This window comes from Delphinapterus leucas, chromosome 15, assembly GCF_059928025.1.
Source record: "Delphinapterus leucas isolate spDelLeu-1000000601 "Yukka" chromosome 15, BTC_Dleu_Yukka2, whole genome shotgun sequence".
NCBI classification, from domain to species: Eukaryota; Metazoa; Chordata; class Mammalia; order Artiodactyla; family Monodontidae; genus Delphinapterus; species Delphinapterus leucas.
This window is the reverse complement of record NC_143143.1, coordinates 74,415,228-74,428,599: the sequence shown is the minus strand read 5'-3', so window position 1 is coordinate 74,428,599 and position 13,372 is coordinate 74,415,228. Positions and strand designations below refer to the sequence as shown.

Sequence of the window (13,372 nt, the reverse complement as noted above, 5' to 3'; positions counted from 1 at the left end):
TGAATTGTTCTAAGGAGCAGGGAGTTAATACATGTCAAGTGATTAGACAGGCGCCTAGAAAGAGCTCAATCACATATTAGCTGTATTTATTAGGGAATGGATAGTGGGGGCAAAATATAGGTGGGGAGAACAGTTAGGAGCTATAGCACCACCTAGATGACCCCAGCGGTTGTCAAACCAAGGCTCATGGACCAAATCTGGTCCGCCGCTTGTTTTTGAATTTTTTTTAATGTTTTTAAGTGGCTAGGGGAAACATTTTGTGGCACATGAATATTATATGAAATTCAAATTTCAGTATCTACAAATAAAGTTTTATTGGAACACAGCCACACCTATTCATTTACCTATTGTCTGTGGCTGTTTTCGTATTGTGTGCCCTTTATAGGAGATGTTTACTGAACCCTGGTTGGGGACGAAAGCTTCGATGGCTTGAATGAGAGTGGGGGCAATGGAGATGGAGCAGACGAGATATATTTCAAAGTTGGAAATGATAGGACTTGCTACTGGGTGGGATTTGGGGGCATGAGGGAAAGGAGTTACCTGCATAGGTGGGTAGTTGGAGAATAACATTTCTTTAGGGGGTTGGGGGTGGCTTATCAACAATTCCATTTTGGAGTTGTTTTAGACGTGTCAAGTCTAAAATGCTTTTCAAATACTGCAAAGGGTAGTTGGATGCGCAAGCCTGAAGCTCAGAGGAGTCAGGTTGCAGATATAAATCTGGGGGTCACCATATAAATTTCCAATTTAAATCCCTAGGAATTGATGGGCTCAGCCAGGGAAAGCATATAGGAGCGTAGAGAAGACTGAGGATCCCCAACGTTTAGGAGCTGGGTAGAGAATGATCCCATTAGAGAAAATGGAGAAGAAGCAGTCAGCGAGGCAGGGGGAAACACTGGAGCAACGGACTAGCACAGGCCAAGAGAGAGGAGTGTTTAAGGAAGGAGTGAGTGGGAAATATGTCAAATTCTGGTGTGATCTAGTTAGAACACGATTAGATGGAAGATACGTCCTCTGGATTTGGCGAGCTCTGATGATTTTGATCGGCACCATCCAATAGAGATGTTATGTGAACCACAAATGTGATTTTAAATTTTTTAGTAGTCACATAAAAAAGTAAAAAAAAAACCAAACAGATGAAATTAATTTGAATAATGGATTTTATTTAACGCTATATCATTTCAATATGTAATCCATACAATAAATTATTGTTGAGCTATTTTACATTCTTTTTTCTACACTAAATCTTCAAAATCTGATGTGTGTTTTACACTTGCCACATTTAGTCTTGTCACATTTCAAGTGTCCACTAGACACATGTGGCTCATGGTGACCATACTGGATAGAGCAGCCCTACACACTTCACCCTCTGAGCCTCAGACTCCCCCCACCCCTGGTAAAGTGGGGGATACACGTTCCAATTTCATGAGGGTTCTTATGAGGAAGAAACAATATAATATCATGGAGCCAAAAGAAGTGGCTCTTATTACCATTCTTTTATTTTTCCAAAATGTAGGTACTTTGGGTTTTTTTTCAAATGAAATCTGGTGTTATAAACCATTCCAACAATAGTGAAAATCACTTAGAACCTCAATTTGCAGTTCTGATGTATGTCTTTTTTCTGACTTAAAAAATGCCTGTCTGGGAACTGTTCTACATCTTGATCGCATTGGTGGTTACAGGACCGTATACATTAGTCAGAACTCATTGAACTGTATCCTTAAAATGGGTGCATTTTATGGCATGTTAATTATACCTCAATACAACTAATTTTAAAACACATGCAAACTCACTAAAAAGAAGCCTAGCAAACACAAGAATTTTTTCAACAGAAATGTGATTACAGTAAACATAGTATTTGTTGTTTTTTTTAACTTTTTATTGTATATTAGAGTAGAGTTGATTAACGATGTTGTGATAGTATCAGGTGTACAGCAAAGTGATTTAGTTATACATATACATGAAACATAGTATTTGTGATCTGCTTTTTTCTTTGTTGTTTAGTTACAAAATTATGCTCATTATAAAAAACTCAAACAATGCTAAATTGAAAAAGTAAAAGTTAGTTTTCCTTCATTCCCCAGAGATTATCACAATTAACAGTTTGGTGTATAACATTTCAGATACACACACACAACCTATATTAATATATACACACATACATATATGTTTACATATAACAAAAAATTGGAAAATACAATAATGAGATCATAGACAACCTGCTATTTCTGACCCACTTCATTCTTTTTAAACAGTGCATTGTAGTCTATAGAATGGGCCCATCTTAATTTATTTAACCAATTAAATCCTTTTTGGATCGTGTCCAATACTGCAGATAAAAACTTGCTTTTTTTTTTTAATTTACAAGGTAACTTGGTTGTATTTCCATGTCAAATGTAACAATTGATAATATCTTTTATCCTTTTTTTGAACAGCTGAGGGGTATTTCATTATATATATTATAATACACAATGTATTTAAACATGTCCCTACTAAAAATCCTCCATTTTTTTCTAATCTTATCAATAATGAACGTCCCGGTACATAATCTGTGTACAAGAGCCCAATTATTTCCTGTGGATAAATTCCTAGAGGTACAACAACTGGATTAAGGGGTATTCATATGTAAAGTTTTGAAATGTATTGCCAGCATGTGTTTCTCAACATCCTCATTAGATATTATCACCCTCTTCACGTTTTGCCTGTCTGTTAGCGTGTGTTTTGATCTGTATTTCTCTATTACAGTGATATTGGCCATCTTTTCCAGTTTCTTGGCTCTTTGAATACTCTTATTCCCAAATATGTGGGCTGAAAGCCCTTTTGTTGGCACTTGGCTCTGTGCCTCATTGAACTTGGAGCCAGATATATCTGAGTTCAAGGCCATCTCCTCTACAGACTATGGTCTGGCCCTGAGCAAGTTGCTATTGCTCTTTGAGCCTCAGATTCCTCATCTGAAATGGAAGATGCCTGCCCTCAAGGGCTGTTTCTAAGACTTCTGTGGGCTTAATGTCTCCATAGGACATGTTGTGGATCCTTGGAAGGTGGTAGTGAGGTTTTGAGGGGCTATGAGGTGGGCTCCATCTGAGCTCTGCTGGTGTGAATGGGCTGCATCTCCATGTACTAAGCTGCCCATCCCAGGAGGAATGCAAGCAGGAGCTGAACAAATACATACAGGACTGTTACAGGAGCCCCGGTTATGGTGATGCATGGGGGTACCATAGACCCCAACCTTCTGTGGCTCTCAGATTCTCCCCTCTTTGATCAAGTCCCTCTTCCTAGGGTCCTTGAAATGGGAGGATAAACATTTGTTTGGCTCAAGCAGAGTCTAAATGCCCCAGGGAGCAGTGGATAAAGAGCTTCTGCATCCATGGGTGGTTGCATCCCTGCTGACTGCAGTGCAGAACAGAATCCGGTGGCCTCCAACAATGTTCCCTTCACGGTGGGCCTAATTCCCTTCGACAGATCCTCATTTGCAAATCTGCCAAACCTTGGCCTGCTGAGATGCCCAGGGTCACATGCTTTGGGGCCTTGTCATTGTAGGTTTATTTCTGATGCTGTCACTGGCGTGTCCATTGTCACCGTCTTGTTCTTCTTCCCGTCCCAAAAGCCATCTCTCAAGTGGTGGTTTGACTTTAAAGGTAAGGTGGGCAAGGCTGGGGTGTCGGTGGCCTGGAGCGTGGTCATCAGTGGCCTGAAGGTGGGGCCCTCCTGGGACTGACAGCCCTATTGTACTAATCACGTGGTGCTGCTTCTTCCCTTTCCCCGTCTGAGCATTTACCATGTCTGCCAGAGGTGACAGTCCAGGGCAGGGATTAGCAATTATAGTCCATGGGCCAGATCCAGCTGGCTGGCTGTGCTTATACAGCCTGTGAGCTAAGAATAATGGCTTTCACATTCTTAAAATGGTTGAAAAGAATCAAAAGAAAAATATTTCATGACTCGTGAACGTGGCATGAAATTCAAATTTGTGTCCACAGATAAAATGTTTTTCATTTCTTCAATAAGAGGTTTGCGGACATCTATTAATATTTTCTTTAGTCATATAAGTACCTATACAGTAGCCTCGACTTTGCCCAGAAAAACTCTGGGCCCAAAGCAGGAGTTGCAAGTCAGTTGCCTAAGGGCCCGGGAGATGAAAACCTCAAGCTGGGTTTAAATGGATAGCAAGTGGTGGGGGAACTGAGGCAAAACTGGCTATAGACATTCAAATTCAGCCTCAGGGAATCACTGAGCCCTCCACACCAACCTGCCTGTAGGCTGGCCTTCAGATCACCAATCTGTGACCCCACCGGAATTCCAGCCGGTGTCTGCAGAAGAAGGTGCCAACGCCTGCCACCTGTGACAGAGGCTGTGACTGGCCCATCTCCATCTGGGGCAGTGGGATGAGCTCTGGACCAGGAGTCAAGAACTAGGAGGTCGTAATCCAACTATCTTCTATTGTTGGAAAAGAATAGCGTATTACACAGGACAGCTCCGGTTTCCAGGAGGAGTGGGGTTTTGTGTGTGTGCAGTGCGGCGTACGGACCAGTAGGGAGCCAATTTCCCAGGGACGCACAGACTGTAGCAGAGCTGGACCTCGAGGAGGCTTAGGCTGTGGCCCCTGAGGCTCTGCCACTGAACGGGATTCAGTTATTCTCTTCCTCTCTGCTTCTCTGTCTTGTGGCCAGCCAGCTTTCCTCACCATCCACTCTCGGTATCATTTCTTGGTCTGTTCAGAGTTTCTACTGCTTCTGAGTTGTGGCATCTCGGTGGCTTCTGCTTCATCCGAGTTCCCGCTTCATTGTAACTTCTGTTCCCTTGTGGGGTAGCGCCCTTTCCCTCACAGTACCTAATCCCACTGCTCCGGCTACTTCCTGCCTCCTGTTTCTGTCTCTCGAAGCATCGAGTCCCACACACCTTCTGCTTCCTCGTAGCAGCTACTCTCTTAGAGGCTTTGCTCCGTCTCCGGGTGTGTCTGCTCCCTCCAGCCACTGCCCCCTCACAGTACCTATTTCCTCACACGTTCTGCTTCCTCAGAACTCAGCCCGCTCACGGCCTCCATATCACCCGGCCCTCTCTCTCTGTCCGCTCTTGCATCTTCAGTTATCACTTCTCTTCACCGAGTTGTCTCTCTACTTCCTACTGATGCTTCTGAGTCAGAAACTGCTTGGTCCAGCTTGTTCTTATAAAAGCAGATCGCTTCCTACTGTGTCACCTCGTGGCCTCATAGTTTCCTGGCCAGCCTGTGGCCTGGCTGCTCTAGATCAGGTGCCCAGCCATGGTTCTGTCACCTGTGGGTGGGCTCATAAGGCCCAGAGCTTCCTCTCAGCTGGGACTGTGGGGAGGGCACTATGGCATACACGTGCGGAATCCCAGCTCTGTTACGAATTTGCTGGGTGACCTTGAGAAAGTTCCTGTACCCTGTGGGCCTTGCTTTCCCAGTTAGGAAGTGAGTGGGGCCCTTAGTCACTTTTCACCCCTGGCTTTAGCAGTTCTCTAGGACATGTCCAAATTCAAACGCCGCGTAACATTTTTGTGTGCCGCTGATTGGATGCAGGAGAATGTGTTTGGTGGAACTTGGCCCTCCCTGTCCATCTCTCCTTTCACATTTTTGCAACAGGACAGTTTCTGTGTTACAGGGAAAACAGCAGCAGAGGGTGATGGTAATTGGCAGGACCTTCAGTGTCAGAGCCTGGTGGGATCTGTGGGAAACAGCCAAGCCAACGTCCAAATAAAGGGGGCAGCTGTTACTCAGTCTCCCCTGACTGTCCCCGTGTAGGAAAGCACGACTAGTTTTGCCAGATTTGCTGATTTTTTAAGAGAAGCAGAGAATCTGGAATTTTATGAAATCTCCCTGATTTTAAACTTTGGCAGCTAACACTGGAAAACAAATACTACGTGGGCCCATCCAGTAGTGTTAAAACACATCTCTAGGTTGGATCCGGCCCATGGAGTGTAGCATCCTGCCTCAGCTGAGGGTTCTTTAAACTGGAGTTTTCAGTGTTGCCCAGTGGGTGGGGAGAGGGAATTCCACCCGCGCTGCCCATCCTTCGGCAGCTAGTGGGCCCGTGCAGACTTGGCCGAAATGATGCTTTCTAGTACTCAACACCCATGTCTTACAGGCGGCCTTAGAGAGTGGTCAGTCAGTTTCCATGGAGAGAAAGTGACTTGATCAAGGTCACACAGCTAGTTAAAAAGAGACAGGGGGTGGAACCCAGACATCCAAGCCAACCTTGATTTTCTTATCTTACCCACTGTCTTCCATTCTTCTATGGATCTGAGTTGCACTTGCAACTCCCTTTATGGTCTCTCAGCAAGTATTGATGCTCTGCCTACTATGTGCCAGGCACTGTGCTTGTGGATGACGACGATGTTGTTGATGTTGATGACGATGATGTGGATGGTGATGTGGACGGTGAGGAGGAGGAAGAGGAGGTGGAGGGTGTCGTTGAGGAGGAGGAGGAAGATGACCACCATGTGGATGATGACAGCTTCCATTTCCTCTTTGCCCAAAAAGCCCTTCCTCCAGATATCTCCAGAGAAGCCTTCTCTGACTACACCATCTATAAAAGCACCCCTCCTTTGTCACTCCGTCCCTTTCCTGTATTTTCTTTTTCTTCATAGCACATACAGTGTCCCAACATTATACATTTATTGATTTATCACCTGCCTCACTTATTGGAATATAAGTTTTCCAGTGGGCAGGGTTTTCTCTGTTTTGACCACTCCCATATCCACAGTGTCTAGAAGAGTGCTTGACACATGGTAGGTCCCCAATATACACTTGTTAAATAAATGACCGAGGACTTGCTCTGGGCCACATCCTGGGCTGAGCCCTTTGCATACATGGGCCCGTGTCATCTTCCCAGTTGGTCTCTGAGAAGGTACTGCTGCTCCCTTTTGCAGATAAGGGCACTGAGCCTCAGAGAGGCAGAGCCACTAGCCCAAGTCACATAGCCGAACGGCAGAGCCAGGATTGAATTCTTTCTAGTTCAACCTCAAAGCCTGTGCTTTCAGCTCCTGCTCTAGAAGGCAGCTGGCATAACGTGGAAGTGAGAAATTTAGACAGTTAGAGGCTGCACTTATGAGAAATAGTGGCAAGGGCATGGTTGGATGGGAAAATAATAAAGGCAATAACAGCTAATGTTAATTGCCATTACCATATGGTGAGCAGTCTTATAAGCACTCACCACTTAACTCGCTTCACCTGCATTATGTTAAACTCATCTCAGGGCCTTCTGCCTCCCCTGTCCGACCCTGAAAAGTGAGTCACTTTACTTTTTCAGACCTTGGCTGTCTCTTTAATGAAATGCTATTTTATTGCCTGAAGGCAGAGGGCTGGGCCTCCTGACATCTCCAGCTGCCTCTTCTAGTTCTGGGCTTAAATCATACATTGTGCTTGGCCCAAGAATCCCCTGGCAGTGTGTGACGTCAGAACCGCCTGGGTACACCCAAGGGCTGCGAATTATCTAGGGGAGGGCCTTTATTAAGTAGCTTTGATTGTCTTTATTATCCAATTATTAACTTTTGTTTTAGAAAACCACGGTGTACAATTTTGAAAAACACTGAAAAGGGGAAACAAAATATCAATGGGTACTAAACCAGGAACTGTCCTGACAGAGGGCGAACTGCTGTGAATGGGCCAGACCCATCCTCCTCCAGAGAGGCCGCTGGCAGCCCGCGGTGAAGAGTGCCAGTTCAGGAGTGCTTATTCGGCACCAGGCACTGGGCTGTGTGAGTTGAATATATTATTCGACAAGTACTTATGGAGTGACTTCCAGGTGTCAGTCAGGGACACTGGGATACGGCTGCAAACTCAACAGAAATGTCCCTCCACTCACAGCTCCCTCGCTGCTTCATCAGTGCCCACGAGAACCCCCAGGTACTATTATTGTGTCGGGTATTGGCTGAGGATATGGGGGCTTAGAGGCAAGGTCACGTTTCAAGGGCACACAGGGTCCAGGAGGATGCTCTCAATGCAGGGATGACAAACTATAGCCCGAGGGCCAAATCAGGCTGCCACCCGCTCTGTAAATAGAATTTCATGGAAACACTGCCACACCTACGTGTGTCCGTTTTGTCTGTGGCGCTTTCATGCTACCGTGGCAGCCTCGCTGCAACAGAGGCCTGCAAAGCCTAAATTAGTCACTCTCCAACTCGCTACAGAAGACATTTGCCGACCCCTTGTTCTAACTACTGCAGACGTGGCTGCTTTTGAAGAAATACAAATCATCCTGTACTTCCGTGGACCAAACGTTCCCTTGGTTTCTATCCTCCTGCATTTCCTTCCTCTTCCCCCCCCTCCCCCCCCCCTACACCTTCAGTTACAAAGAGGGCCTTTTCTCTTGTAAATCAGAGTGAAAGTAGTACTTACCCAGAGGGGCTTGTCACGAGATGTAAAGGATGTTCTGCGTGTGGACTGCCCAGTTCCAGAAGATTCTCAAGCTGCATTCTGAGTAGAGCAGACGCCCCAAATCAGACGCTGGAGCCAGATTGTGGCTTCCCGGAGACCCCTGAGTGTCCCCACCAAGATGGGGCTGCTGGGGCCGGTATCTCCTCCTCCGGCTGACTGTCCTGAATGTGTGTTGGGTCCCCTCCCTGCCCGGAGGGGAAGGGTGTCCCCTCCCAGGCTAAGTGTCTTCTCTCTGCCCAGCTCCCAACACAGAGACAGAGCCCTTGTTGACATGGAAGAAGGCTCAGGACACGGTGCCCTGGAACATCATCCTTCTCCTGGGAGGGGGCTTCGCCATGGCCAAAGGCTGTGAGGTAAGAGCAGCAGGCAGGCTGCAGCCTGGGGAGGTGAGTGCCGGTCCCGGGGCAGCCGCAGGTGCAAGAGCAGAGGCAGCAGACTACGCGGGCCCCGCGGGCACCACAGATTCCCCATCTGCCACATGAGGGTCATCGTAGTTGACACCTCACAGCTCCCTGCTGTGCCTGGCGCTGCCCAGAAAGAGAGAAAAAAGGTACGAGGTAGAATCTCAAGGAGCTTGCAACGAGCATTACACTAGTACTACTACTAATATGACTAGAGGGTCCTGTGAGCACAGAGGAGTAACACCCTAGCAGGCTCACCCTGTACCAGGCACTGTTCAACGTGTTTTGCACATATCTCATTTAAACTTCCCAGCAAGCCTATGAGATAGATGCCATCGTTATCCCCATTCTATAGATTAGGAAACTGAGGCACAGGGAGGTAAAGTAACTTGCCTGAAGCCACACAGCTATGTACTCAGGATAAGAATCCAGGTAGTTTGGCTCTAGAGCCTACGCTCTTGACCGCTATGTTAGGTGTTGTGAATATTAATTACTTGGTGTTACTATTAATGTTATTCTAGAGGGCTCTGTGAGCACAGGGGCAGAGCCGGGACTAGACTGAGGCGAGTGAGGCACTGACAGAGCAGAATTTCCGGAGGCACGCAGTCTCAGCACAGCCAGCCCTGCTCAGAGGAAGTGCAGCTTCAGTGTCCAACATGTGTCATAACATATTATCTCATTGAATCCTCACACTGGCTCTCAGGGTTGGGGAATATTTATTTTTTTTATTTTTTTTTATTTTTGGCCGTGTTGGGTCTTCGTTGCTGCACGCAGGCTTTCTCTAGTTGCAGCGAGCGGGGGCTACTCTTTGTTGCGGTGCGCGGGCTTCTCATCGCGGTGGCTTCTCTTGTTGCGGAGCACGGGATCTAGGTGCGTGGGCTCAGTAGTTGTGGCTCATGGGCTCTAGAGCGCAGGCTCAGTAGTTGTGGCGCGCAGGCTTAGTTGCTCTGCAGCATGTGGGATCTTCCCAGACCAGGGCTCGAACCCATGTCCCCTGCACTGGCAGGCGGATTCTTAACCACTGCGCCACCAGGGAAGTCCCGGGAATATTTTTATACCCATTTTCCAGGTAGAAAAACCGAGGCCTGGAAAAATGAAGCAATTCTCTTAAGGTCATACAGTTGCGCTCTGCTTCAGGGGTGGGGTTCGAACTCCAGTCCATCTGATTCCAGAGTCCAGCCTCCTAACGGCTCAGTCTTGAGAACTTCCCAAGTGCCAGGCACCTCAGGAAGCACTTTGCAAATACTGACTCTGTTAATCTTCAAAGACACAGTTGAAGTAGATGTTGTTGCTGTCCTCATTTCCAAGGTGAGGAAATGGAGGCAACTCGAGGCTAAACAAGTTGCCTACTTTTGTGCAGCCAGAAGGCAGAGCTGGGATTTGAACCCACAGCTCATGAAGCTGGGCCCCACCCCCCCCCCTAAATTTCTCCATGTAAGCCGAGGTATGAGAGGCCACAGCCAATTAAGGGTCAAATGGGAAATTAAGGTAAAGGAAACCTGAAATTACTTCTCAAATTGCTTACTTTTTAAAATTCGGTTTTGTGTTTGCACGGCAGAAATAGAGACACAGATGTAGAGAACAAATGTTTGGACACCAAGGGGGTAAAGTGGGGTGGGAGGGTGGGAGTGGTGGGATGAATTGGGAGATTGGGATTGACATATATACACTAATATGTATAAAATAGGTAACTAATAAGAACCTGCTGTATAAAAATAAATAAAATTCAAAAAAAAGAAAGGAAAATTCAGTTTTTAAAAAAATTTATTTTATTGAAGTAAAGTTGATTTACAATGCTGTGTTAGTTTCTGCTGTACAGCAAATTGATTGTTTTATATATATACACATTCATTTTCAAATTCTTTCCATTATGGTTTATTACTGGATATTGAATATAGTTCCCTATGCTATACAGTAGGACCTTGTTGTTTATCCATTCTCTATATAATAATTTGCATCTTCTAATCCTAACCTCCCAATCCATCCCTCCACCACCCCTCTCCCCCTTGGCAACAAGTCTGTTCTCTATGTCTGTGAGTCTGTTTCTGTTTTGTAAATAAGTTCCTTGTGTGTCATATTTTAGATTCCAAATATAAGTGATATCATACGATATTTGTCTTTCTCTTTCTGACTTCCTTCACTTAGCATGATAATCTCTAGGTCCATCCATGTTGCTGCAAATGGCATTATAAAATTCAGTTTTAATTATCAGTTTCAAATAGTGTTACGGAAACCCAGGCTCGGGATCTGAGTACCTGGATTCAAATCCGAGCTATCCTACTCCTTGCTGGGGCCCTTTAGGCAAGTTCCATAACTCCTCTGGGCACCAGTTTTCTCAGCTATGAATGGGCTTGAAGTTCTTACTCTATGGGGTTGTTGGGAGTAATTAAAGAAGAGAGTAAATGAAGGGATACACCGCTAATAGGAGCCAAGAGCTCCCTGTGTGTTCTCTTGAAACATTCACTCCATGGTGATTGCGGGTTCAGCTTCCAGGAGGCTGACTCTGAGGCGGGGATTAGTGAGCAGGCATTAGGCTGTGCCCTGTGAAAGGGAGGGAAGGAAGCAGGAGAGGTGGGGAGACTCCGCCCCAAGAGTGGTATAACCTCGGGCAGGACAACTTCCGGTCTGAGCCGGTCCCTCAGGGGCTGACAGTGAAGGCCGTCTGCTGCCCGCACTCCCTGCGCTGGGACAAAAGGCCTTCAGAGTCCCGAGAGCGGAACCATCACGCTATGGACCCCACACCAAGGCCACACTGAAGGGGGACCGGGGGGCACATCCAGCTTCTCTACATAGCTACTCTTTTTATGTGAAATGTGTTTTTATTTTGTTCATTTTTTTCAATAAATGACACATACAAAGGTACAGACTTCAAAAGGAACAAAAAGATGGATGAACAAAAGTACTGTTTTTGTCTCCATTTTAGGAATCCTGAGGACCAGAGAGGTTAAGTGACTCATGCTAGGGAACACAGCTCATAGGTAACAGAGCTGGGCTTTGAACTTGCATCTGTCTGACTCTTCTCACTATTCTCACTATTGCCTCCTACTGGGGATGTATCAGGGAAGGCTTCTGGGAGGAAGTGGCATGTTAGCCATGGCCTTGAGGAGGCCATGCAATGCAATGGTAGAAAGCATGGGTGGTGGACCCAGACCATCTGGGTTGGAGTCAATCTTTCACCTCTGAGCTGTGTGCCTCCATTTCCTAATCTGTAAAATGGGCATAATAATGGTGCCCATCTCATAGAGTTGTTACATTTATTAAGTGAATTAATACATGTGGAGAACTTAGAACACAGCCAGACATAGTTGTCTATTATGATTAGATATTATGGAAAAGGGGAGGTTCTTGCCCTGAGCAACTCAGTGGAAATGATGCCATTTATCGAGATGATATGAACCTCGCCTCACCCTGAGCCTGACCTGCACCCCAAAGGCTTCTCCAAGCTCAGGGAGTGGTGGACAAAGACTGGCTCTCAGTGGGCCTGGCTGCAGGACCGCTGAGCATGCCGGGAGGCCAGTCTGGCTCCTGGCCCAGCCTTGGGCAGCTGGCCGCGGTTTCTGTTCAAAAAGGACTTTGTGTGACAGCTGCTCCCTCCCCCAACCCCTGCTCGTACCATCCCCCCCCACAGGCGGCCTGCTGCAGGAGGGACCAGAGTGCTCAGGGCATGTCCTGCTTCCTAGCCCTGCCCAGTGCCCTCGCCAGGTCACAGCCAGGCCTCCTGGGGCTTAGAGGCCTTTGCACTGGGACTGGACTCCCACCTGCTGGTTCTGAAGGGCTGGAAGCAGATCCCAGTGCTTGCTCTGAGGTTGACCACTTGATGTCCTCACTGCAGATTTCTCCTGCTGCAAAACTGCCCATATAATTAGACTCTAGTCTGATGGCTTGACTTGGCCTACACACGACAGCCCCTGCCTACCTTCCTGATGTCAGCTCATACCTCTATCCCCTTGTGGGCTCCCCTCCAGTCCCATTGGCCCCTTAAAGTTGCTCAACCACACGACTCATTTGCACCCCAGGACCTTTGCATCTGCTTTCTCTCTGCCAACTGCTCTTGCCTGAGATCTCTGTGTCCTTACCCTCAGGTCTCGGCTCCAAGGTCACGTCCTCAGAGAGACCATCCCTGACCACCCTGTCTAAAGTAGCATCTGCCCTTCACAGTCACTCTCCCTCTTATCACCCCACTTATTTCCTTTACACCATACCTACCCCCAAGTTATCCTATTCATTTGTTTGTTTATTGGTATCTCTGTTACTAGAATGTAAGCTCCACAAGGGCAGGGACCATACCTGTCTTATCCATTGCTGTCCTAAGCATCTAGAAAAGTCCTAGTGCATAACGTGATCGCGTAATAAATATTTGTTGGACAAGACCTACAATATGGGCTGTTTTGAGGACTGCTGACATGATGGATGGCAAGTACCTAGCAGAGGGCTGATACAGACCAGGTGTTAAAACCAGCAGCCTATGTCAACCTCACCACTTTCCTTGTTATTATAATTTTACTGTCTCATAAAAAAAGGTCTTATTCTGACACCTTCATTTATATCTCTTTTAATCTCTACCCACAATAAACTTACCTAC

The 13,372-nt window shown here is 46.6% G+C and overlaps 1 protein-coding gene across 3 annotated transcripts in view; it reads left to right on the top strand.

Annotated features, from left to right (window-relative positions):
* The window catches only part of SLC13A3 (solute carrier family 13 member 3), an 86,485-nt gene that overhangs the window by 62,321 nt on the left and 10,792 nt on the right, over positions 1-13,372 (top strand). For all 3 annotated transcript variants that reach the window (XM_089896999.1, XM_089896998.1, XM_022565056.3), the window contains 2 exons: positions 3,538-3,635; positions 8,630-8,742. In XM_089896999.1, coding sequence (XP_089753125.1) covers positions 3,538-3,635; positions 8,630-8,742 — 211 coding nt within the window. The remainder of the gene's footprint in view (positions 1-3,537; positions 3,636-8,629; positions 8,743-13,372) is intronic.